Source organism: Actinia tenebrosa, unplaced genomic scaffold (assembly GCF_029948245.1).
Source record: "Actinia tenebrosa isolate PJP-AT-01 unplaced genomic scaffold, QUT_ActTen_1.0 PGA_scaffold0__85_contigs__length_37466705, whole genome shotgun sequence".
Taxonomy (NCBI): Eukaryota; Metazoa; Cnidaria; class Anthozoa; order Actiniaria; family Actiniidae; genus Actinia; species Actinia tenebrosa.
In genome coordinates, this window is record NW_028292569.1 from 13,975,726 (window position 1) to 14,002,125 (window position 26,400).

Genomic DNA, 26,400 nt, shown 5'->3' on the forward strand with positions numbered 1-26,400 from the left:
ATTCCGAGTCTTTACTGGGTAGCCTGTGGCAGCCCGGTCTAAAAATGCCAAATTGCGCAATAGTATCAAGGGGTCTTCACGTCACTAGTCCTTTGCTGACAAATGATACAAATATCCTGTTTAAAGACTGATTTATATTCAAATTACAGATGCCAATCAATGTCTAAATTATCAAAGTGATTGATTGGGGGTGGGGCTATAAATCACTTTTTTCCAGGGATTTTCCTCTGCTAGATTTTCAATTTGATGGAATTGGAAAGACAGGAATAGATTACTCAATAATAGAAAAGTTCCATTATTCCATATTCTATTATTTTAAAAATGAGCAAACACGTGAGTAGGTATAATGTTTAGGTCACCCAGACAACGATTTATCCACTGGACCACGGTTCCAGGTAAATCAGCATAACAATAGCCGTGAAAACAATGCACGGAATAGACTAGACTTTTTAACATATTTTCAACCGATTCCGTGCGTGGCAGAGATGCAAGGGATTAGCCGATATGGTCTGGGGGCCGGCTGGTCTCTCCCCTGATGCTTCGGCTAGAACATTTTCTTGCGTAATTCGTACACCCAAGGGCAGAAGGATTTAATCGCCGTCAGGTCCGAAGTCCATACGCCGCCTCAGCTCTGCGGATGTCTCGGGGGTATGGCACAGTGGAGTCGATTTTTTATATTTTATTTCACTCAAAAATCAAATCAAATCGTATCTAGATATGATTTTTTTTTTAAACACCTTATATTAATTTTGGCACTAATATGTTTTTAGAAAGAGTTGACAACTTAATTCCTTTTGCTCATATTCAGCAGTTAACCTGAATTAATTGGTATGCAATCTCGATCGGAAGAATCAAGTGCATTTTTCCTGAATCGATAATCTGCCTGGGAACAGTTCACCGAGCTCTTACTCCACTCGGTTTCGAATATCGGTATATTTTTGGTGGGTTCGAATCCCAACTTATCCGCATAAGATTTTTCTTTTTTTTTAATCACTAATTAATACCTAAATTAGCCCATGGTCCCTATGTTGTGCAGGCAAGAAGTAATCAGGACAACAGTATATCTAATTATTTATTAACACTTAAAACCCAATCATTATCTAGAAAAAATACAAATATGTTAATTAACAAAATTCCAGTTAAATCTAAAATTTACCCTGCATTTTAAGTTTCTTTTTTTGGTCTTATTTTTGCTTTTTTTCTTAATAGATAAAATACGGATATCGTTAAAAAATTAATAATTGAAAAATTACATTTATATACTCCATAACGGTTCCCATTGTACAAAAATTATGATATTATGACTTGAATATACCATAAATGCGGATCAAAGTTGAAAAGCCTTGTCTTTATAACAAAGTTTACTGGTAATATTTTTTTTGTAATATAACGACTATTTAAGGTGGCTATAATTCTACCTAAACTAAAGCCATTACAATTCAAAAACTTTTTCACCAAGAGAGCATTAATGAGAGAGGGAAATTTCTTAATAACGCGCGCGCCATGTAAATTCCCGGTTGGGCTATTTTGAGTAACCGGAATGCAGTTTAAATCTCCCGTGAGTCATCAACTTGCGCGCGCGCTCTTCCCCTTTCGTTTTTAGTGATCAGGGCGCGCACACAAGTTGATGACGCACAGGAGAAGGGTAAGGCAAAATTGAAACTGCAACCGGTTACTAAAAATAGCCAAATCGGGAATTAACATGGCGCGTGCGTTATTAAGAAGTCCTTCTCTTATTTATGCTCTCTTGCTTTAACCTACTGTATATAATGCGGCTACAAAATTTGATTCATGAAAACATGAAAATACGACATGCTTTATATTTTTTTAATGAACTAATTATCAAAATAAGCTATAATTTTTTTCTGCTTTCCGGTTATTTTCCTCTGTAGATTTTACGCCAGGCTTCTGGTGTAAGTAAATTTTAGCATTTGCTCAAGCAAAGAGTTGTTTGCATGTCCACATTGGAATTAATCACGAACCCTTTTGCATTGTAAATCTTCATATTAAAGAAAAAAGTTCTATTGACATTGAAAAAAACAGGAGAAATATTCATTCAAAAATTTAAGAAAAGAAAGCAGAAAAAAAGAAAAGGAAAAGGCTTGGTCCAGTGAAATAAAATAAAATGGATAAAACTGGCTACCTTGATACTCTTAGATAAGTAAGAGAGGAGAAAATAAAGCAATAACAGAAAGGGAGACTACAGAATTGTAAAGAAGGAAAAATTAATCTATAACCGAACTAAAATAGTACTCATCTGTCGTCTTGTGTTAATTTTGAATATATAACTACTACTAAGAGTCATGTATAGCAACGCAAAATTGTGAGACTGAGGTTAACTGCACAGACAAATGAAGAAACTGGGCGAAAAGATGGAAAAACTTTGTAGCACAAAGCTTCCTGATTTACAAATTGATATCAAAAACTTTCACTTTGGCAAAAATCTGAGTGCTACACTAGAATATCAATTATTCACATGAGTACTATACACGAGTCTTAGCAACAGAATTCTATATTTCGCTCTTTTCCTAACGTGAATTAACATAATGGTCTTCTAAATTTTAGCTCACGCCGGAAACGTGTACAAAATAAGTTGGTGCTTGTGTTTCCAGTAGCGGTATTTCCGATTCCGGTGCTGCGTTAATTTCGTAGTCTTCCACCCGTCGCTACGCCTTTAGGTTTTGGCAATCTTCTCATACATACTTTACAGCGACTCACACGTTCTCGTAGAGTTCCAGCTTTGAGAGTCTCAGGTCGTGGCACTCTGAATTGATTTTTTGCGTCGACTGTAGCAAGCCAGAAACTGTAGGTACTGCCATAATATTGACATGTACCTCGGCCATGACACTCGATAAAAGGATGTGCACGGAAATCTTCAAGGCAGGAGCCCGGTGATGATAAAGGCTGGCCTGATCCATCGTTTCCTGCGCTAGTATGCTGGAAAATCAAATTGAAGATTGTTAGAAGCGGAGACTAAAGAAACGCGTAAAACTGTGTATCATCAGATTTTGCAGGACGAGATATTTTGTACGACGTCACAGCGCCCAGAACGGTCGAGGTACGGACTGGTGACCTCCACTGAACCAGTCGCGACATTACTTCTATTCGCGAGTTGGGGTTAATGGTGTAACGCCGCTCTTGAGGTGATTTGAACATCATTTAACTTACCATTAGAAAACTGTACCCTTGCCATAGTGGGTCCCAATCCCTCGGGCAATCGGGCAGAGCGTTGGACTGACTGTGAACAGCGATGACTTGAGCGCGAGCCTCACAAACAGCACATCTACTGATATGTCTCTGTACGTTTTCTTCTCGCACCGGCATCATTGGAACTGGCGCAGTTGTCGATAGCCAGAAACTATAGTCATTCCTTGATGCTAAATTACAAACATTTTCGATGTTACAGAATAGGAAGGGCATGGTGCTGAATCGCCTCAGACATGAGCCAGGGCTGCCGAGGTCTTGTCCGTGGGCGCGTTCGTTTCCTTGCACGTATAGTAAGCTGTATCCTGTCCACAATGGGAAGGTAGAATCGGGACAAGAAGGAAGTTGGTCTGTTTGGCTATGACGAGTGAAGAAGAAGCCAAAATCGGAAGTTCCTTGAGGTCCACGTCTACCAGTTGGCCCAGGAACACCAGGCAGACCAGCAGGCCCTGATTCACCTTTACTCCCATCTCTTCCTGGAAAACCAGGGTTTCCTGGAACAAAGAGTAAAACACGAATAAAACTGGGCGCGTGAATAATCCCTGGGATTAGACACGAAATTTTTCATCGTATCCCTCAAGAGTTCTAGGATGCATGCTTATCATTAACCCGCAAAAAACCTGAAATTCCGGTTGGAAAAACGAATGGTATACGTCATTCCGATGAGAAAGTTCCGGTCTTCCGATTGAGGTAATCCACTTTGCCCGCTCTTTTCGTTTCTTCCAGTAGACGCGTGTACCAATTGTCGATCGGAAGTCAAAGTTTTCCGCTCTTTTCTTGCAAGCAGCGAATTTCCAAACGCATGGATTGGTATAAATTATGTTAAATACAACACAACACAATACAATAACTTTATTTCAAGAGGGAAACGCAATTGCCCCATTTCACTATGACGGCACTGCTTGTTTATGTGGAGGACAGAATCGCCAAATCCAATAGAAAATTCAACAAAAGTTGCTCCTAGCGAAACAGTTTAATCTAAAATGGCCTGGTTTTCAGATATAATATGTGTTAATATGTACTAAAAAATATTCTGAGCGTTTGCTGGCTATTCTACTTCTCTTCGTGGATTGATACGGGTTTTAGAACAATTTTCGGTGAAGTTGCGTTGATTTGACCCCCTCCGACGACCATGATCCTTTGCGTTTAAACAATAGATTGTTGAAGATTGTTTTGATGTGACGTCATAGTGAATTAGGGCAATTACATTTACAGCTTCCTATCTAGATCTCACGGCCGTCAGAGAGAAAAAAAGCACCTAAAAATAGATAAAACGAATGTAATAATATTGATCGTTTTTCATTTTTTACCTCTTGGTCCTTCACGTCCATCTGCTCCCATCAATCCTTTGTCTCCCTTAGGGCCTGGACCACCAGGGAACCCTGGGATACCGGGTTCACCCTTATCGCCATTGATACCGGGCAGACCTGCATCTCCTCTATCTCCCTTTGGTCCGGTGGTTCCTGAAGAAAATAAAAAATGACGTTAGAGAATTCATAGTACAGACTCGGACAATAGCAAACCCGTCACCGTTGCTGCAGTTTTCCCAGTGGAATTCAAATCTTGTCCGACAAACAACTAAGCTGTAGTTATATTATTATATTAGCTATATATTCTATTTTCCAAAAATAGTTTTCCACAATAAAATAATTTTCAAAAAAAAAAAGATCCCTCAAATAATAACATGGAAATAGGGAAATGAAACATAAAGAACTATAGCCAAGATTTTAGACAAATAATTGGATAATTTAAGTTACTTGAAGTGAATGCAACGAGGCCTATCAATACCTACCTAGCCCGTATCCTTTTTCGCCTTTTAAACCAGGTAATCCAGGAATGCCAGTGTTGCCTTTAGCACCAGGTAATCCAGGGAAACCATCAGCACCAGGAGCACCTTTATTTCCAGGCGTACCAGGTAGTCCATCCTTGCCTGGTTCACCCTTTAAGCCCTTGAATCCAGGAAGACCAGGGGATCCTCTGGCGCCACTCGGCCCCTCAACTCCAGGACGACCAGTTGCTCCCTTTGCACCAGGTGTACCAGGCAAACCTGTGTCACCTTTTTCACCTGCAGGACCATCCTCTCCTGGTCTTCCATCCACTCCAGGGAAGCCTTGAAAACACGAAATAGATGATGAAGGTTTGCAAAAAGCAGTAGTCAAATGATTATTATTTTTTGGTTTCAAAGCAGAACTTGTTTTGAATTCATGCAACTTAGGAAAACTAAAATGAATTTTAAACAAAGATTGTGGAGAAATTTTACTTAGCCCGTGAAAGAAATGTTGCATGATTACTGTCTATCAGTCAAAATAAAACAAAATAAAATAATGCATTAAGTGTCTATTACTATACATTATGCTTATAGGCCAAGTAAAAACATTCTAGCACAAATATTGGCTATATTTTGATTGCTTTTTTCCCAAAACTAATTTTGCTCTATGGGTTTCCTGTGGTGCCTTTGATAGCTGCTTACATTGCATAAGTGGTAATCAGATCCGGGTTGTAAATTGATAGGCGATTAAATTCAAATCAACAAACTACAATGTGCGTTACACACCACAGACAACCCATAAGGAGCAAAACACCAACAGTTATTAATTTGAATTTAATCGCCTATCAATTTACAGTGCGGATCTGATTACAAAGCACCAGCAATTTGAAGTGCGTCCGAAATTATGCTACACGTAAAATGTATTTGCTTGTAGTGTTTCTCTCTTCTCATGGTTTTTCTGTGCATGTTTTGCTTTTTCTTTCTTTATAAAAATCACCACTGATTTGATCTCCAATAAGAGTTCTAGTCTGAATTGGTGCAAAGGAACCCCTATGAATAGTGTTGAGGAGAGAAAAAATAGATTAAAAAACCATTTAAAATCATTTACATACCTGGATTTCCCTTATCTCCCTTTGCTCCAGGAGTACCATCACTACCAGATGTGCCTGGCAATCCTAAATCACCTTTGGCTCCCTTCAATCCAGGCATTCCAGGTAATCCAGGTATTCCTGGGGATCCAGGGTTTCCTGGTACACCAGCAATTCCCCTGGGTCCTTGTGGTCCTCGTGGACCAGGATCCCCAGATGGTCCACGCTGTCCAGGTAAGCCGCTTACACCCTTGTCTCCTTTTCGACCTGATAATATACATCCATAATATATTTCAGAGAACGAAGTAATTTGACTCCCCAGAAAGTAAACTCTGGAACTTCATACTTCAATTCCAACTCACACCTGCATAAGGCCATGTCCACCATGTTTCAAAAATATTTCTAGTTTTGACATTCCATGACAGTGAGGCAGAGCTGAGGGAAACATTGCAGTCGAGGGACCACAAAGCACACTGTTTTCTGGGATTCCAGTCAATAAGGGTTTTGTCATATACCAAGTGTCATTTGAGAACACAAAAATAATTTTGGTTTTTTGATTATGTGGTTCTATAAAACTTATTGCCAGTTTCATCACTTCCGGTTTTAACATTTATGGGTAAATAATGTAATGTTGCCTGCTCAGAATGGAAACAGGGAAATTTGATGACCACCACGTGGAACACTCGTGATAAGAGAGAAAAAACAGATTTGACACTTGATATATGACAAATTTGAAAACACTGTTTCCCTTGGTTCCAGTCAATAAGACAGTGTTAAGTGTGTACTTCGTTTGGACTTACCTCGCACTCCTTGGGCTCCTGGAGGGCCAGGGTTTCCAGGTACACCAGTATTACCTTTTTCACCATTTAGGCCATCAATACCATCTCTTCCAGGTAATCCAGGTGGTCCAGGAGGGCCTCGTTCTACTGTATTCTCACCTTGATCACCCTTTGCACCGCTACTGCCTTTGAAGCCTAGAAAATAGAAAAGAAAGATAAAATTTGTATAGAAAGTTGCATGACCTTGAGCAGAATTTGTTATTAATAGGCAGGAGTGAGTTAAATAAAAAAAGTTTAATAGTTTAATTTGAAGTCTAATAAAATAAATTTCCGAACTTGTCTTACCTTTGGGGCCTACTGGTCCAATGTCTCCAGGGCGTCCATCTGCTCCATTTACACCCTTGCTGCCTTTTATGCCAGGGAATCCAGGCAATCCCTTCATTCCAGGAGCTCCAGGTGGGCCACGTGGTCCTACCAGTCCTCTGCCAGGGTTACCTTTGGAACCTTTTTGGCCTAAAATATCAACCAATCAATTAAAGAAAATGCTAGCCGGTTGAGCATTGCATACAGTTGTGAGACATTACCAGACAAACGTTAAGAGTATTAAAATCATCCAATGAGGAGAAAGTCCTGCCTCTGTAATTACATCAAGGGTTAGACTTTCAAGTGGCAAAATGACCATTTTAAATGGTGGTCCCATCTTTCCAAAATTCATCAAGAAGGTGGTTATATTACTAACCAATTCAGAGGGACTGAGAAGAACCATTGAGGAGGTAAAGAAACCTGGCAGTCACCATCATCAGTGCCTACACCTCATACTAACCCCCTTTCATGAATTCAGAACTTATTGTGAAGGGCCTTTGATCATATCCATATGGAATACTGCATGTGTTGCAATCCTCTTTTAATTTTTTCTTTATGTGCAGTTTCCTTTACATTACCTGGAGGTCCCTCAGAACCAGGTGTTCCATCAGTACCATCAACTCCTGGTGGACCAGGTAGTCCAATATCTCCTCTGAGGCCGTTAATCCCATTAATGCCATCTCTTCCATTCTCTCCCTTTTTGCCAGGTGATCCAGGTGGTCCTGGAGGTCCAGGTTGGCCTGATTTTCCAGGAGGTCCAGGTGTTCCAATGTCACCAGGAAGCCCAATGTCACCCTTAAAGCCTCTTATCCCATCTACACCTATTAGTAAATAGAATTTGGGTTTAACATTCTAGCCGGCTTTAGTTACAAATGACAGAACAGTTTTGAACAAAAGGTGACTTATTACAAACCATTGGCACCAGGAGGTCCAGGTTGTCCTGGATTTCCAGTCATTCCTTTTGGCCCTGGGATGTTTCCAGGTTCTGTGGTTCCAGGGGGTCCTTGAATACCCTTTCCACCTTTATCACCCTTGAATCCTGGGAAGCCTGCACGTCCAGTATCACCAGGTGGTCCAGGTATTCCTATGAAAAAGTTTTTATGTTAGTGGCATATTTTGAACTTGATATTCTCTAGGCATCAATGAGCATGGATAATTTCATCATAAAAAGTGGACCACATTTGACCAGGAAGGATGACTTTTTCGATACTTACCAGGATCTCCAGGTGTACCCTGAGCTCCTCTCGTTCCAGGCAGCCCATTTTCACCACTTGGTCCACGGGGTCCAGGAAGACCTGGGAATCCTTTCTCTCCAATGTTACCATCAGTACCATCTTTTCCAGGAAGACCAGGGGGTCCTGGAGGTCCAGAGTTACCAGGATCTCCTGGTAATCCAATATCACCGTTCAGACCTGGGCCACCAGGGAAACCATTTGCTCCATTGGAACCATCTCTGCCACGGACACCCTTCAATCCAGGGCTTCCTAAAATAATGATTCATTTGAAATTAAATTCAGCCAACCTTTTTATGCTAAAGAGTAAATTTGTAAAACATCAAATGCATAGAGTGATCTAAGATGATTATTTTGGGTTGGCGAAGTTAATATAAACTTAAAATAAAATAAAATTTTGATCACCAGATTGATATTCGTCAGAAGGAGAGACTGAAGGTGGTACAGAGGTAGTGCACTTAACTCTCACCTCTGGGGTATCAGGTTCAATTCCTGGACTCCTCAGCATCACATGTGAGCAGAGTTTGTCAGGTCTTTACCTTGATTTGAGGGGTTTTCAGTTTTCCTCCCTTTGCAAAACCTAACATGATCTGTGAGTTATCAATGACCTGATTTTGATTATCATAAAATTAGGAAATGGTTTCATGGTTTAATCTGTGAGTAAGCAGTGCACTCACTTAGATAAACCCAGAGTTGTTTCAGGGTTCTATCTGTGAGTTAGCCATGCCCTGACTTAGATCAGCCCAGAAGTTGTTTCAGGGTTCTATCTGTGAGTTAGCCATGCCCTGACTTAGATCAGCCCAGAGTTGTTTCAGGGTTCTATCTGTGAGTTAGCCATGCCCTGACTTAGATCAGCCCAGAAGTTGTTTCAGGGTTAGATCTGTGAGTTAGCCATACCCTGAGTTGTACCTAGCTACCACCTAGATCAAAAAAAGTAGGTTGTTTTAACCTTCTTCCTTATGAGGACACTAAAAATGAAATAAGAATATCAAAATTTCAATATCAAACAAACCTCTTAGACCTGGTGGACCAGGTTCACCAGGGGGGCCTTCTACGGAAAGTCCTTTGTCACCCTTATCTCCTTTGACTCCTGCAGTACCTTTTGGTCCTGGTTCACCTATTGAGTTGGAGATGGTTGAAGTGAGACAATCTTGGGGAAAAAACTGGTTGATATACTGACATTAGGGAACAGCCTCACTCAACATGACCATTGATTGTAGAGAGAACAGTAGCTTTTCAAATGTCTATTTGATGTTCCTTTTAGATTTGGGTTTTGTAGGTTAGAGTCAAAGCTTTCAGACTAATTAGTCTATCCTCAGGGAATAATGAGATATTGGAGATCTTCACAGATAAAATTGTTTCACTAACAAAAAGCTTTTAAATCTTATATACTAAAATATTAAGTATATAGGACCCCATTGAAAAACAACTTTGGAGACATGGGCTTCCTCTTTAAATATTATAATAAATAAACGATTTTAGAATAGTTATTTGAAATATAATGTGCCAACGATTGGCTGGCCACCATGGGAGGACAGAGATCAGCTTGCACAAATTTGTTCAAAAATATTTTATAAAAGCAATATAAAAGGGATGCTTATGTATCTGATGTGCTGTGATATGAAAATGCTGGGAGCTGTAGAGCACTCAAGAAGCAAGAGAAACACTTGCCTATGCTTTGTGTTCCTAAGCTTGTTCTCTTTTGCACTACAGCTCCCAGCACGTTTATATTACAGTAAAGAGACATTTGTGTGCATTTGACAGGGGTTAAAATAACAGCACTAGCTGGACATCGGACTTGAATTGGAACTTGTTGGGCAAAATCTCTGCCTTGCTGGTCATTTTGAGCAGTAACGTTGAGCCAGTAATGCGGTATGAAAGAGCTAAAACTAATTTGGCTGGTCATCATAACTGGTGACTTAATGGCTGTCATCTTAAGCCCTGTTTTATTTTCCTTAAATGTAGTTTGTTGAAATAAAAAATAAAATAAAATAAATAATACAAAGTGCAAAGAACAAAATGCGAGACAAATGCATAGTATGAAATTGTTGGTAATACTTGATCATTGTCCAGATAATTGTTAAGTTATTGTTTACTGATTGTAAGGCATCAAATAAATGTTTTTTTACCAGGTAATCCAATAGCACCAATGGAACCACGCTCTCCTGGTTGTCCAGGCAAACCATCTCGACCAGGTGGTCCAGGATTTCCTTTTATGCCATCAAAACCACGTAAACCTGGGGTTCCAGGAAGACCAGGGCGTCCAGGGGGTCCATCATCTCCCTTTAATCCAGTAGGGCCCCTGGGGCCAGGCAGGCCATCAGGTCCAGTAAATCCTTGGCTTCCAGGTGGACCAGAGTCACCTATCAATGGTAGATATCGCAGGTAAAATTAATAATCAAAAAGACACTCTAAGATTGTAAACTTGGGCAGGCTCAGAGCTGGACAACTTTCTATTTGAGAAGAAAAAAAAGGTTGAAGAAAAGAAAACAAACCTTTTTCTCCAATTGGTCCTCTTTGTCCCTGGGGCCCAGGTGGTCCTGGGGGTCCTGGCTGGCCTTCTCCATCAACACCTTTGGCTCCATCAACACCACTTGCTCCAGGTGGCCCAGAAAGTCCATCTTTACCATTGTCACCTTTTTCTCCTTTCAAACCATCTTTACCTGGGACACCAGGGTCACCAGGCTGTCCTTGGTTAATTTGTCCCTGCGTATTGTCCCAAGAAGTACCTGAAATTATGAAATTAATTTGATTATGTCACCTGCGCCAAAATGGATCATGTGACTTTCTTTAGTTGCCTATCCAGGTTCTTTGATAAATGCAAAAAAGATCATCCTTTGTTTTTGGGTACCTTTTTCACCAGTTGGACCTGGTAATCCTTTAGGACCCAATGGTCCTCTTTCTCCTTGAGGACCTGGTAATCCTGGCCTGCCCTGGACAAATAGTCCTTTTTCTCCCTTTTCTCCTTTTGGACCAGAGAATCCTGGTGCACCTTTTAATCCGTCTTTTCCATTCACTCCAGGTGCACCCTAAATAAAATGACATTAAAACATTGAAGGTTGAAATCAATTTACTGGGAATCATAAAAGTAAGTAGAAAGAAGGCATTTAACCAGTGAAATATAAAATACCAGTCAATGAGTAATAGCCAAATAGACACAAAAAACATCGAAATTAAGGTCTATTAATGAGTATTAACCTAATATCTATTCATAGGTTTAATGACTTTGCTTTTAGTTATTTATTGGGAAAATTAATGACTTGACAGCTATTTTATTTATTCTATTCTTTTCACAGGGTTGTTCTGTTTAGCTAAAGCTAGTTTAAATGAAGCTAGTTTTTCCTCCGATTTTTTTTTTTTTTTTTTTTTGCTTAAATTTGATTACTATATTGTTATTTACCACATTATCATTGAAAGTCATCATAATGTCGAATCCCTGAAGAGTCATAAGCATTTCAAAAGTACTGAAAACATGATAGCTAGGCTGGTAGGCCCTTGGTTGTTGTTTCCATACAAAATTTTCTAATTTCAAACAGCTGTAGTTTTTTATCATTTAATGTTACTCGTATACTGAAATTTTGGAAGATCACTAATAATTTCGATATACTCTTTCTAATGAAAGTATTGTTGTCTCCTATAACTGATGAACTAAGGTATCTCAAGGGACATGCCCTTTTTCATATCGTCTATCCAAGATGTTTCCTGATGCATATGTATGCTTGGAAAAATACCCATTCAAGTTTTATACCAACCTTTAGACCTATGGAACCAGTTGGACCAGGGCTACCTTTTTGGCCATCAGCACCTGGTCTACCACGGATCCCTGGTGGCCCAAATGGTCCTGGTGGTCCAGATGTACCAGGTGTACCTTTCTCGCCTTTAATTTTGATCAGTTCTCCTCTGTCACCTTTTGCTCCATCTTTGCCTTTGATTCCAGGGTCACCAGATGGACCCTGTTTGAAACAAAAAAAGAATATTGTGACATTACAAATGACTTAACTTGTTAGTGCAGCATTTGGGAAAGCAATGTTAAAATACACTAATGCTTCATATAAATAGAAGTTTTTGTTTTGATAAGATGCCACTGTGTTAACTTAACAACAGACTGGTTTGAAGCTCAGATTTAGCTTTATTTTAGTGTCAAATATTCACAAATAGCAATGGAAAAGTAAATAAGCATAACTTCAACAGTACAACACTTTGAAATTTCATGGAATTGTCACTTGTACACATGAAAATCCTATACAAAATTGAGGCTAACCAAGCTGCAAGAACAACAGAGAATTAAGAACTGAAGAATAAACCATCATTTGCTTGGTGTCTTTTGTTGGGGTGGGGTGGGGGGTGGAGGGAGGGTGGGTAGGGATTTATAGTGTAACATTTTAACAATATTTTATTTAATTCTTTATTTTGCATTTTACAGAATTTTAGCTTCAAGTTTCATTTCTTTTAGTTATTGAGAACCTCCCAGAAAACAGCATGTATATTTGTGATGGGTGCATTCTTTGGAAAGATTTATTATTACTATTATTATTATTATTAATAATAATTACCATTGGTCCAGGTCGTCCAGAACGTCCTGTAGTACCAGGTTTTCCAGGTGCACCTGGTACTCCAATTTCACCTGGAGGTCCAACAGCTCCATTTTCTCCTGGAAGGCCAACGCTACCTTTATCTCCTTTTGGACCAGCAGGGGGCGTAGGACATGGGCCACATTGATCTCCTTTAGGTCCTTGGGGTCCTGAAGGCCCATCATTTCCTTGCACACCTGGGAATCCCGGTTCACCTTTTTCTCCAGGTGGGCCATTGGTACTGCTGCCTGGTGGTCCAGGGAAGCCTCGATCTCCCTTACCTCCGGTTTCACCTCTTGGTCCAGGAAGACCATCCATTCCAGGATCACCTTGAATGGTAAAGCCGCGGGGACCTCTGTCACCTGGGGTACCAGGGTCTCCTTGAGCTCCAGGTTTTCCAGGTGGTCCTTTCATGCCAGGAGAGCCTTAACATTGAAGTTTGAGATCAGAGCACTGTTAATTTTCTTAAGGATGTTTATGGGCATTATTTGCAATCTTCCTTTCTACGCACCAATTTAACACCACCCATTCATCGTGATGTTTTGACAAGCAAAATATCGTGAAAACTTCTTTAATTTTTTGTAACTCTAAAACAAAGTTGGGAACCCCACTTTTTTATTTCAGTTTTTGAAAGTACTTGAGACCCAACTACCTTAAAAAATCTGTTTCAAATCTAATCAAAATTAATCATTTTGTGCATCTTTCCCCATTATCTCAATCTATACTTGCAGCTACAGTAGCATGCTCAAACTGATGCTTGTGGCCCAGCCCAATATTTTTTCAAACTCCTATTAAAAATGAAAATATAACATTTGGCTGTGAATTTCTTACCAGGAGTGCCAATTATTCCAGGGGGGCCAAGTGGACCTTTATCACCCTTAAATCCTTGTGGACCTGGTGGACCTAGGGGACCAATATTTCCTGGTGGGCCAGGGGGGCCTCTTGCTCCTTTAATGCCTGGAAATCCAGGGGTTCCTGTTGCACCAGTGTCTCCTTGGAAACCTGGTGGCCCAACTCCAGGTGGTCCCTGTATGGAAAAGTAAGATAACCAGTTAGCAAACTTATCATGAGTCACACTCATTACTGGTTTAGCAGGCAGGGACTGATCCAGCGGGCATAATGTGAGGGCTGCAAACCCCCTCCCTCCATCAGAATTTCGATTTCTTCTTAAGCAGAGAACTGTTCCTTTTTTGGCTTGGTGTCTTTTACAGGTTGACGCCCCCTAAATGAAGAGCCGCCTCTTAAGAAATTCTGTGTCCGCCCTGGCAAGCTGTTCCAGTAGGCTGTAGTCTAACGCTCACCTTGGCCATCATATTTGACTTGAACAACATTGACTTTCCATAGCAGCACAGTTTGTTCTATTAATTCCAATTTTCCTCCCTCCACAAAAATCAACAAGTTTGTTTGGTATACTCAGGTTTAGGTTTCTACAGGTCATTCTCTAGCTCTCTGCAGTTTTTCTTTCTCCATAAAAATCAACAAGTGTGCTTACAGTACTGTTGTTTGGATGAAAACAAAATAGTAACATAGCTTGGAGTGAAGGGGCTATGAACTAAAAACTCTATCAGGGATTTTGAGCTGTAAGATTAAAGGAGTATTGGAAATTGGAGTACTCACTGGTGCACCCTCCTTGCCCTGAGGACCAGGGGCACCTGGAGCACCAGATGGGCCAACAGGACCTGGTTCTCCAGGAAGTCCAATATCACCAGGGAAACCACGTTTTCCCTAAAAAGATAAAGAACACTTAAAATGATGAACTATTAAAACATTTTTTTAAGTAGGCTGCGTTAGATAACTGTCTTAAGTTTTGCCTTTATTAATAGTACAGGTGGCATGTGCTATGAATGCAACACCTCTTACGAAACCAACCCAGGTTGGATTTTCCTGCCAGTTGTACATGAGTTTTTTCAACCTCATTATATATATAAATTTACAATGCATGAACCACCGTCATCAAACCTTCCACTGCATTTTGGGTAAAATTAAAACTGGTTGGGATTCAATATTGTGACAAACAATTTTTTTCTAAGCAAATAATGTATTTCTTATATATAGTGTGCAGTATCATATAGTAGATTAGAGGACTGGAATTAGAGAGAGGAAATAAAGCTCAACTTACCATTGGTCCAGGAAGTCCAATGTCACCATCTTTTCCAGGTTTTCCCTATAAAAAGAATCATAGAAACAGAGGATTAAAGCTACCCCAATTTAAAAAAAAAAAATACAAATAAGGATTTCAAGTAATTTTACCATTAATATTAAATTCCGGCATTCATTCTTTAAAGTTTTACTCACCACTGGACCATCATTTCCAGGTTCTCCCTTATTTCCTTTTTGTCCTGGAAAACCTCTTTCTCCCTAAAAAGCAAAGTTAAGACAACCTTTAATGAGGTTTCAAAGAAGGTGAGTAGCACACAAAGAGTCCCAGAGTTAAATAGGTGATAGGTCATTGGTTCCGTGCCCTGACTTAGGTCAGCCAATAGGTTGTTTCAGGGTTGGATCTGTGGAGTTTGCCAGCCCTGACTTTGATCAACCTATAGGTTGTTTCAGGGTATTGCCCTGACTTTGACCAGCCCAGAGGTTGTTTCTGGGTTCAATCTGTGAATGTTCTAATGGCCTGACATCATTTGCCCAGAGTATTTTTAATACTTACAATGGGTCCATTAACACCTGGCTCTCCCTTTTCCCCTCGTGGTCCTGGCAGTCCCTAATTAGTATGATATAATTCATAAATTAGTTTCAAAAGAGTACATAATAATAATTCAGAATATTTAGATAACATACTTACCCTTAATCCAGGAGGTCCTTTTTCTCCTTTCTAATGACAGAAAAAGAAAAAAAATATTCACATTGTTTATTCTCAAATCATTATATAAATATTCTTTTCTGCACTTCCTATTATGGAACACAAAAATTCTCATAATCAATAATAACAATAACAATAATAATTATTATTATTTAAAATAATAATAAAAAATAATTAAAAAAGTACAAAAATGGCCATTGAATTTAATAGCTGTTATTACAGTTGAGCTCTCACTGCTATATTCTTTTGTTTTATGAATCATACAAGTGAGGCTATCAGGCTAATACAATGCTTGTTGTCTCATTTGCATCTGATTTGCATGCAGTCTATAATAATAATTGGTTTTTTTCCCCCTATATATGTTTTATTATTAATACTTTTTTCCTTATTTCTTTCGTCCTAGTACTTCACAAAATTATTTTTTACCGTAAAAAGATATATAGACCCCCTCGATAAGTTCTTGCTCTTGGGGTTAATATGTGATGAAATATGTTTAAATAAAAATAAATAAATAAAAATCTATAATATCTGCTATTGTTTACCAAGGTTGCAGTGGTGTTTCCACAAGTTGATGGTAGTATAGGATTTGGTTGTCCTTTTGGTCCTGGTACTCCTTTTGCACCCTTGTCTCCTTTACTTGCTTCAAAACGGATTCCCATTTCACCCTAAACAGTGTTAGAAATAGTAACAGTGTTGAAAACTAACATGGAACTACTGTGGTAACTATATTCAAGTCAACAACATATGTAACACCATTTTCAGGGTCCCCTTCCACGTACATTGCACCAATTTCCAAGGTATCCGATTGTTTCACCTATGCATTGGTTCGCCTACTGAAGTTCGCATACGTACTGTATATGAGTTCACCTTTCAAAGTTCAATTTTTTCATGAAATCTGATAGCTTTACCGCTTTCACTTGACAAGTCGTTACACTTTTGTTGTCACAACAACTTGTTCACAACTCATTCACTTGTTCTTGACTCATTCGTAACGTTTCTCTTACTTTACTCAACAGCAATCGCTTTCTTTTACCTTTTTTATATATTTGCTGTGTATTTCACAACTTTTCTTGGTTTACGATGTTGTCACACAATGCTTACCAGTTACTCGTTCGTGTCTAAAGTTTTCAATGTTTCTCTTACTTTGTTTGCCTTGCTATTCAAATAAAAGTTTTATTCTTTAAACAAGAACTATTTTTTCCTTTTTTAAAGTATATTTATTGTCTCACCCTTCATAGATGAATATTATACAATGCATTTGATACGTGGGCAAACTTCAGAAGGAAAACTTATATGTAGGTGAACTTCAGTAGGCGAACCAATGCATAGGCGAAACAATCGTAAAGCATTTCCAATCCCGTAAAATCCACAATCAATGGACTATAATTTCGGACCTGTATAGGTTGTTTGGGAACATGCTAATGATATCCTACTTGCACTAATGAAATGTGCCTGCATCAAGCAAGGCCAGCATTTGATCTGTACCACCTATTTTTACAGGCACACAAACTTTCTGTATGTGAACTAATTACCTTTTTTCCAGTCGGGCCTGGTGGTCCTGGAATTCCTAATGGACCTGGAGGGCCAATGTCTCCTTTTGGGCCAGGAACTCCCACATCTCCTCTTGGTCCCTATTAAAATAAAATAAATAATAAATAGTTCCTGGGCATTATTAGAACTCAATGCTCTTACATATAAGTGTCTTAAGAGTCAAAAAGAATATATCAAAATATACAATATCATTGAGAGAAATATATATATATATATATACAATATCATTGATTTTTGAGGGGAAAAAATCAGGATGTGAACAAATAAGTTTTAAGCGCTGATTTAAACGAGCAAATCGTACAAATAAATGTGTACAAGCCAGGAGTTTTCATGTTTTAGTGTATATATTCATGCATACTTTTTTTTTCTTTCGTATTTTTATATATTATTCTCTTAGCATTGTAATTAAGGAACAGATATAATAACATTTACTCACCTGGGGTCCAACAGGTCCAAAAGGTCCAGGTTCTCCCTATGAAATATAATGATATATGAGCATGATGAGCTTAGTTATTTCTCTAAAAGACACTCTTTTCAAATAGAAAAACATTTGTGCAAAAACTAAGATCACAGTTGATATTAAAAATTGGTTCAGGGTAATATCCTTCAGCCTGCTAAGTTTTAGTGACAATCTAATCTGTAAGTTTTATCAGTACAATACAGTTGTTAAGAATATTGATAAAACGTTTTATATAAAGGTTATAATTCCACTAGAAGCTTGACAACTAATGTTCAATCTCAGGGATGGCAGAGCATATTTTAAAGTCGAGGGCCAACAATCTTTTTTGGAGAACATTAAAAAAATTATTTTCTAAACAGAACTCAAACTAACCCTCCCCTAGCCTACTGGTTTGCGCCTGTCACTGTTAACTACGAAAATTAGGGCAAAATCCCCTCCTCCTCCCATTCCCCCCCAGGTTTAGCTGTTACTGCATTGGCAAATTGAAAACTGGATGTAGGAGTGACTGACCTTGACTCCTTTGAGGGTGCTAGGTGCCTCTCCTGGAAATCCTCTTGGTCCAGGTGGTCCTATGTTTCCCTAAAGTAATAAGAAGAATAATAGACATTATAATATATAGGGCAAAGTTTTAAGTGGCATTTTCTTTAACCAGTGGCATCATCTTCCATATCTCTTAATCAATGATTCTTCTTGCTCGGCAGAAGGCTACTATATATTATGCTTTATAAAATAGACCAAATACCATGTGATGTTTATATGATGTTCTTTGGATAATAATTATCAATTATTGTTTCTTTATCTTTTTGAAATTTAGTTGTTCCTATTCATGTCGATATGAAAACACTTGAAAGAAACATTTCTCCAAACAAAATCATTTAAACATCACATGGTTTGAAGTGGGTAATACACATACAAAGGTTATTAGGTCTTTTGCTTGCTATGATTTTTTTTTGCATGTTATGTCATCATGTATTGTGGTATTTAACAAAAGATTTCTCATTAGCTGTTGATACGAGCAGCATGGCTGTGGCATCTTTGACTTATGACACTCTTTGGAAATGATCAAACCATCAACCTGTACTGTGCCAGAAATACCAGGCATTTTTTTGCTAGTTTCCTGGATCCCTTGCTATATTTTACCCATTTCCTGGCTCCTGCAGATACCCTCCCAGACCCTGTTTAATCTCACCTTTACTCCAATACGACCAGGTCGTCCAGGTTGACCATCTGATCCTCTATCACCCTATATCACAGAAAAATGTTAATTACGAAAGATATATTTATGGCCTAAATTAGCTCGAGAGAAGTTCTAACTAAGTCCCTATTTACCTGGGTACCATTGCAACCAGGTTCTCCATGTTCACCTCGTGCTCCTTCATTCCCAGGAATTCCCTAAGGAAAAGAAAATATAAATGAACAATAATTAGCAGCAGTTATATCCTTGGTAGATCATTAATATCAACAATAGTATCCTTTTCATCAATACCATAATGAAAATCATATATCTAGTTATTGGCACTGTCCTCATTATAATCATTTCTGCCTATTGAACGACATAATCATTACCATCACAACCATTGATCCTCATCATATTATACTTGTATTGTCAAATCATCATCATCTTGTCATCATTACTACCACAGTATTTTGGGATGTACATGCATTTATTATGTAGAAATTTCAGTGAAATTTCAATATTAGTTAAAATGTTTTCATATAAATTTTGTTTTACATATTCATGCATATATAATAAACAGAATACACATCCCAGAGGCTTGGAGATATGAAATTTATCTTCTTTTGTTCGAATTTGATATCTCACTTGTTAGAATTATCAATGATTATATTCCAACACCAATAAAGATAAATTATATATCTCTGCACTTTCATTATTATGCCCAATATAATATACCTACATTCAATATTATTGGCAAACCTCCAAATCAATAATAATTTATACTTACAGGGATTCCAGGTTGACCAGGGAAGCCAGGTCTTCCTACTTTACCCTAAAAAGACACACACAAACACTATGTACATTAGCCATACTTCATAGTCATGAAGTCTAATGCATGTCGCGCGGGTTGTGCTATATATATATAATTACCAGATTATATGTGTAACCATCATTGCTATGGCTTTTTTTGAAAGTTAAGCTTGTTTAAGACATCACCTGCTTAAAAACTTAACTGCTTTTTCTGCTAAAATTCATTTGCAAGATAAGTGTGAAGAAAAAGTTTAAGTTCAAACACAATAATAATAATGATAATAATAATAACAGTTTATCAGCATAATCCAAACACAATTTGGCTCTTACAATGCTAAGTATTAACTACTTAAAATTATGCATATAAAGACACATAAGCTAACACAAAACTCATAATGCACAATCTAAACACTTGATAAGAGGATATAACACAAAGTATGGTAGCTTACCCTTGGTCCTTTGGCACCTTCAGCACCAAATTCTCCTTTATCTCCCTAAATTTATGAGAAAATTGAGTGTTCATCAAAATGCGGAGAAAAAGTCCATAAAAACACGTTTTCAACCAGGCATTCCTAGCAGGCAGGAGCGGTTACACAGCACAAACAAAATGGCGGCAAAGATGAAAAACTTTGCAAAAACTTGCTGCGAGAAAAAAATTAATACTATGAATTCGTTTATGCATCTAACCTTGATTCCTCTTGGACCCATGATTCCTTCCATTCCTTGGAATCCCTGTGGAAAGGAAAGAAGATGCCAAATCGGTAAGCAACCTGTTCATTTGTATATGAATTGCAGTTTGGGCCATTTCAATGCATCAAATAAAGAAAAAATAATGTCTGACTTACGGGCAATCCTTGAACTCCTTGAATTCCTTGGAATCCTCTTTCACCCTGATAAAGAATAAAATTACGGACATTTTTATTATTTTTAAGGACTCTTGCTGTTGATTAATTTGTTTGCTGGGGCCTTTTAATGCTTTAGATAGGAACTTGGGGATCAGAAAAATAAATTTTTTCTCTATATATGACTTAAGCTTATATCTGTTTTGCTAAAATAATGCTCCAGAAATAATATAAATATTTTTTAAAATTCTTGGGGTGCATGTAATGTAATAGCCACCATTTTGGTTGTCTTTTGTCATGTCAACCAATATGGCGGCCATGTCTTTTATTCTCATGGTAAGAGATGCATGGGTTTCAGTGCCATGGGAATATGACACATGTATAAATATAATTGACGTCAACATCCAAATATGTTATGAATACTCATGTATTACCCTAGATCCTTTTTCTCCGATACATTTCGGGACACATGCTTGACAACCTGCACACTAAAAACAAAGCATTTCATACATTAGTTACTTGTAAGAGCATTTATTCCATTTATCTAAGCATTTTATTGTGGTTCTGTGTTTGGATATGTACAGTTATGTAGCTTTATGCAACACTGCTTGCAAATGGGCAGATTGCACTCTGTATCATTGTATAAAATAGAAAGAATAAAACAGGCTCTATGCTTGCAAAACTGCATGTAACATTAGGTTTCGGTATTGCTGCAATGCATGCAGTGACACATTTATTTCAGCATTTAGGCAGGTAGTCATATAGTTATCAAGAATGAAATCATGAAATATCTGCAAGACTAGATTTAATTCACCAATGCAATTTAGGATAGACTTAATAAGAAAAACTCTGGAATTATCTACATTAAGGAACAATCTACGCCAAACCATCATTTAAAATATTTTTATCATATTTTTATGCCATTATTGTGAACAATTTTGCCTGTAAAGAAGGATTAAGTTGATGATAAAAATTCCAACAATAAATTAGGTCAATTAAGTTCACTTAGGTTGTGTTTAAGTCAACTTGATGTCATAAAAATGGAGGTGATGAGTATTGACTCAATGCTGTCTGTGTCTTGCTTTTCATATTATTTTTTTAACATGTTAGTTATCTGTCCTTGGTGGCCTCGCTGGATAAGGGCTGTTGATGTAGTATTATGTTTATTTTTGATTGTAATATAACATTGCTATCTTTGTATAACTTCATAAATACATACATCTATAGATGTAAGGTCATGGAACATGTTCACATTTCTAAAGCTTTATGAAGTCTCAGGTCTCCTTTATTGAGAGCAATATGTAGTACAATATAGTATCTTTCTTACAGTGCAGTATCTTTCTTAAATCAAATCACAGTATCTTTCTTAGCAAACATAAATCACATCATCAAAAATATCTGTTCCCTGACCTCGAACAGCTCAGACGTTGTTTCAGGGCACTGATATAATTCAAAAGCAAGAAAGAAATTATAAAATTAAATCCCAATACAGGGGTGGATTCAGGAATTTTAGAAGGGGGGTGACTATTACAAAGGTTTTAACAGGAACTCATGAAAAAGGGGGATGACTGTTACTAACAATGTACTGAGAAATTTGAGAAAAAGTGAGGTGATTAGTCACCTACTTCACCACCCCTGGATCCACCCCTGCAATACTAACACACATAATTGAATGTGCAGACATAAAGATCAAAGAATATATATATTTTTTTATAATCAAACTTGAAAATGAGATGCATGGAGTTCCTTGAGAACATTTAGTAGCTAAGTTGGATAAAGTTTCAGTCCTCCAGTCTACAAAGTTTTATTCACGGCTTTTTTGGAAAAGCATTATTTAATGGAGGGATTCTGTGTATAAAGTCACCATACCATAAATTATTCCACAAGCTAGCCATTTTGACTTATATAGGATTTTCATTTAAGTGTAAAGGAAGAGTTTGTGAAAACAGGGACAAAAAATGAATTAGAAAAGAAGAATGAAAACAAAAATTGGAATATTGGAAAAAGTCATTATTGCTGGGGAAAATTAATTTGTGCGTGTGCCTCTGTGGCATGAAATTTCCTGTTGTTTTTTACGATATCCGTGAGGAAAGGAAATACGGTTCATCACAGTGCCTCAAATGACTTGGATTGGTTTTCATGCATATGTTCACATAATCTCCAATAGAGCACGCCATGAAAAATCTCCGGTCAATTAGAATTCTAAACGTGACAAAATTTCCATTACCGTGCTGGCCAAGTTTGCAGATAATCGCTGCCAAACTTATTTTGGCACACGAGCTGAATGACGATGGGAAAACATTTAATCTGATGTACGCAACATGCCGTTTGGTCTCGCCCGTCTGACCGCAAGTTCTTCATGGGCTGGCCTTCCTACGTGCGGTTGAGATTTTGGATTAATTATATTTCCTATCCACTTCTAGAATTAACGTCTAATCCAACTTTTTGAAAGTAACTAAATCTCAAAAAATATTTTACATTGTATCGCTTGTTCATGAAATTAGAAGTAGACAGATATGCCAGAATAAGATAACGAGCAGGGACCAAAAGACCCGGCAAAAGAGGTACTTAGCGAAATAAATCAGTCTGAATATTGAAGCGAAGAAAACAACGTTAAAATGTAAAATCTTTTCTTACTCATAACTGAAATGAAGGAACCCAAAAAATTTTTATAAACAGAACATCATTTATTCCAAAGAAGAGTTGAAGAAAACTCTTTCCTTTGCTAAAGACTCGTGGAAAAAAAGTTTAGTTTTAGTTCAATACTTGCAGATTACTTACTGCATATCCGAAACTTTTAGGAAACAAAGCCCATTCATCTTTATCTTTGTTGTTTTTTCGTTTTTGTCTGTTTACCTAAACCCGGCCAAATACGACCGCAACTTCTATTTTTTCCCCCGCAAGCCTTGGAATACTTAGAACAAGGGTGTATCCTCGTTCAATAAATAAATAAGCATTTTTTTAAATTAAGGATTCCATCAAAAAGCTACTTTTAGTGTTGTTTATTTTTTGAATGCCTTTAAATCTAATACATTAAAATTCCTTTGTAGGCTTTGGGAGCCATCTATCGACAGTATGATCGACCTTCAAATCTTGACAGGCAAAGTCGCCATTATATTTCTTATGCACGAAAAAAGCACACGCGCAGAGGAAGCGGGAAAATCTCACCGCGCCACGCGCGGGAATCCCTCGCTAAGAAACAGTACTTTATCCACAAATATTTAACATATTCTCCAAACTTCTCTTGCCAAACATAAATAATTCTTATTGCAATTTTAATTATTGTTAATCCCCTCAACTCTAATAAGTTCGTTTGAATAGAAAATTATTCGTTCGAGATATGGAATTGAGGATTTCCAGTGTGTGTGTAAATATAGTCAGCGCGCTTAGATATTCATATTTTACAAAATTCGCTTTCTCTCTCTTAGACATAATTTATCATAGAAAGTATTTATTACAGTTTCAGAAGACTAAAGATTATTAAACGTTATCTTTCGCCTCGACAAGGCTAGCACCTCCCACCCACCAAGAGGCAAAACCATGTGGGCTTCATAAACGTGTGAAGTTTTCAAGTAGAATACACACAATACTTGGTTACGTATGGGTAAAGATGATCGTAAAAATCAGTCTAAAGCAACAGATATTCAACTTCAAATTATAGAGTATTCTGAGCTTTTAAGGTTATAGGCCACCATACGATCAAGAACTTTTGTTTTTAATGTAACACACGGTCTTCAACTGCAACATTTAGATAAAGTTCGTCGAACTTTATTAATTAATATTCATTTCACGTTAATCATTTTTTTGATTAAAGTTCAATAAGTTTAGCTTTGATATAATTTGCGAGATTAAGCGTATTTTAAACTTGAGTTTCTTTCTTTGCCATTCAAAGTGAACTCGTAGTCGTGTTTCGAAAACTGCGCGTGTAGGTCTCGAAGCAACTAAGACCTTCACGCATAAAGACGAACGAGAAGCATATCGAAGAACACTAAGGAGTAATTCGCCTTGAAAATTCATCTATATTAACACTATATACATACCGTTTGTGAAGATACTGGACTTGCATTGAAGAAGAGCGCGTAGCTGAGCGCTAGTATAATCCCTAATAAACTTGTAGGTAACCTGTAGAAGAAAATCCATCGAAGTTGTTGAACGTGAACTAACTTTTTACAATCAGAAAATCCCCGATAAACTTTAAATCAAGAAAAATCCAACTTACCACATTATAAATATTCTTTATATGATTTTACAACAAGTTTCCACAGTCCTCTATACGAGCATTATTTTAATATAAAGAAGAGAATTGACGAACGCTCGGCTCGCACAGAGGTCCAGTAGCCGAATATGTGGAGCTTGAGAAATTGGGTCCTGTTTCAAGTTGATTTGAAGGCGGATAGGGTTACCACCGCTTGACAGGATGAATTTTATGGGTGTCAAAACAGAAATGTCCCAGGAATGTCTTGCGTCGTTATAACCAAACAAATGGAATCGATTCACCGGATGTGCAGCTATCCAGCGATTAGGAGGTCAGTTTAATCTAATTATTTAGACATCAAGACATCATTTCATGACTGACTGGGCCGGGACTCTTCAGCAGTGGTTACCGAGGAACCGCACTTGCAGTGTGTTGGAAAGTCCTCCTGTTATGTCAACTAACATTCCTATACCAAAGCTATTTAAGTGTCAAATATTTACGGGAAGCCATTGATGTGCTATTGGCTATCAATTGAATGGGTTCCCGATTTAGAAATGTGATGAATCATTGAATGTACTGTTCCCCGTCTTGCAACTGTGTAAAAATAACGGAGTTGTGAAATGAAATATTTTCTAGGTTTTTCAAACCTCGCATTGAGAAACGCAGGGGGAAAAAAACACTTTGTATATTTGTATCTTTTCTTTTATAGTTTACATTTTCAATTTCTTATCGCCATCGCACTTTATTGGCTTTCTTCGTATTTTCCAATTAATATCATTGGTGTATTCGTTTTTGTATTTTTTCAAACAGACCTAGAAAGATCTCCACTTTATTTTCTACTTCTCGATTTGACAACTTTATACCGGCTTGTTTCAAGTGCACTGTCATTCAACTTCCCCGTGGACAAATTCAATCCCTCAAGTTTCAGCCTTGACCCGTAGGGCTTCAGCTGATGCAGATAACGTTTCTTCGTCAAAGATTTAGCTCACGAAAAGAATTCCACACACCAAGGACGTGCCCAGGAAAAGGTTGACACTTTCTTTCTGAAATCTTCCACAAAACCTTTGGTTTGACCTCTTTTTACCATATCCTGTTTCGAAGAATACCTGGGAGATTTTCCGGCTGTGTGCTGAAAAGGTGCATAACACGGTCAGTGTTCCCATTGAAGTGTTTCGTGACGATTTTCAATATTCGTAAGCACCAGCGTTATCCCAGTCTAAACGACTTCAAAACTACAGGGGTCGCTCTACGAAGGCAACCCGCAAAATGGACTTAAAATTATTACGAATAATTGAAGGGTAGTGAAGTGATGTGAACTGTTTTGAGTAAACTTTAGGCCCCTTTTTCCCGTGTTTATTTAGGTTCTAATTCTTTGTTTATGTGAGTCAAGAACTGCAAGTCCGCGTGTGGTCCCGAGCCTAGTTTTTAGGCATTTGTTTGTTGTTTCATCTGGGAAAAATCTGTGTAAAAATCTGTGTTAAATGAAAGATTTTATATCGCGTGTTTTATTATCTTGGTGTAATTAGACTAGGGCGGCAGGCGAGCGTTGAAGAA

At 37.8% G+C, this 26,400-nt stretch overlaps 1 protein-coding gene across 1 annotated transcript; it reads right to left on the bottom strand.

Annotated features, from left to right (window-relative positions):
* Positions 1 to 1,054: 1,054 nt before the first annotated feature.
* Positions 1,055 to 25,039, bottom strand: LOC116303472 (uncharacterized). Its single transcript, XM_089032152.1, has 35 exons — positions 24,871 to 25,039; positions 24,692 to 24,773; positions 21,086 to 21,139; positions 20,655 to 20,699; positions 20,497 to 20,541; positions 20,259 to 20,303; positions 19,787 to 19,831; positions 19,152 to 19,214; positions 19,012 to 19,065; positions 18,333 to 18,401; positions 17,799 to 17,834; positions 17,344 to 17,442; positions 16,354 to 16,476; positions 15,794 to 15,823; positions 15,659 to 15,712; positions 15,301 to 15,363; positions 15,125 to 15,169; positions 14,623 to 14,730; positions 13,837 to 14,032; positions 12,988 to 13,430; positions 12,187 to 12,387; positions 11,286 to 11,463; positions 10,930 to 11,163; positions 10,564 to 10,797; positions 9,447 to 9,551; positions 8,417 to 8,686; positions 8,116 to 8,286; positions 7,781 to 8,023; positions 7,185 to 7,352; positions 6,861 to 7,034; positions 6,085 to 6,327; positions 4,997 to 5,314; positions 4,515 to 4,667; positions 3,169 to 3,698; positions 1,055 to 2,937 (listed from the first exon to the last, which is right to left on the bottom strand). The coding sequence occupies exons 1-35, from the start codon at positions 24,873 to 24,875 to the stop codon at positions 2,641 to 2,643; spliced, it is 5,223 nt and encodes a 1,740-aa protein (XP_088888278.1). The 5' UTR covers positions 24,876 to 25,039; the 3' UTR covers positions 1,055 to 2,640.
* Between the last annotated feature and the right edge of the window lie 1,361 nt (positions 25,040 to 26,400).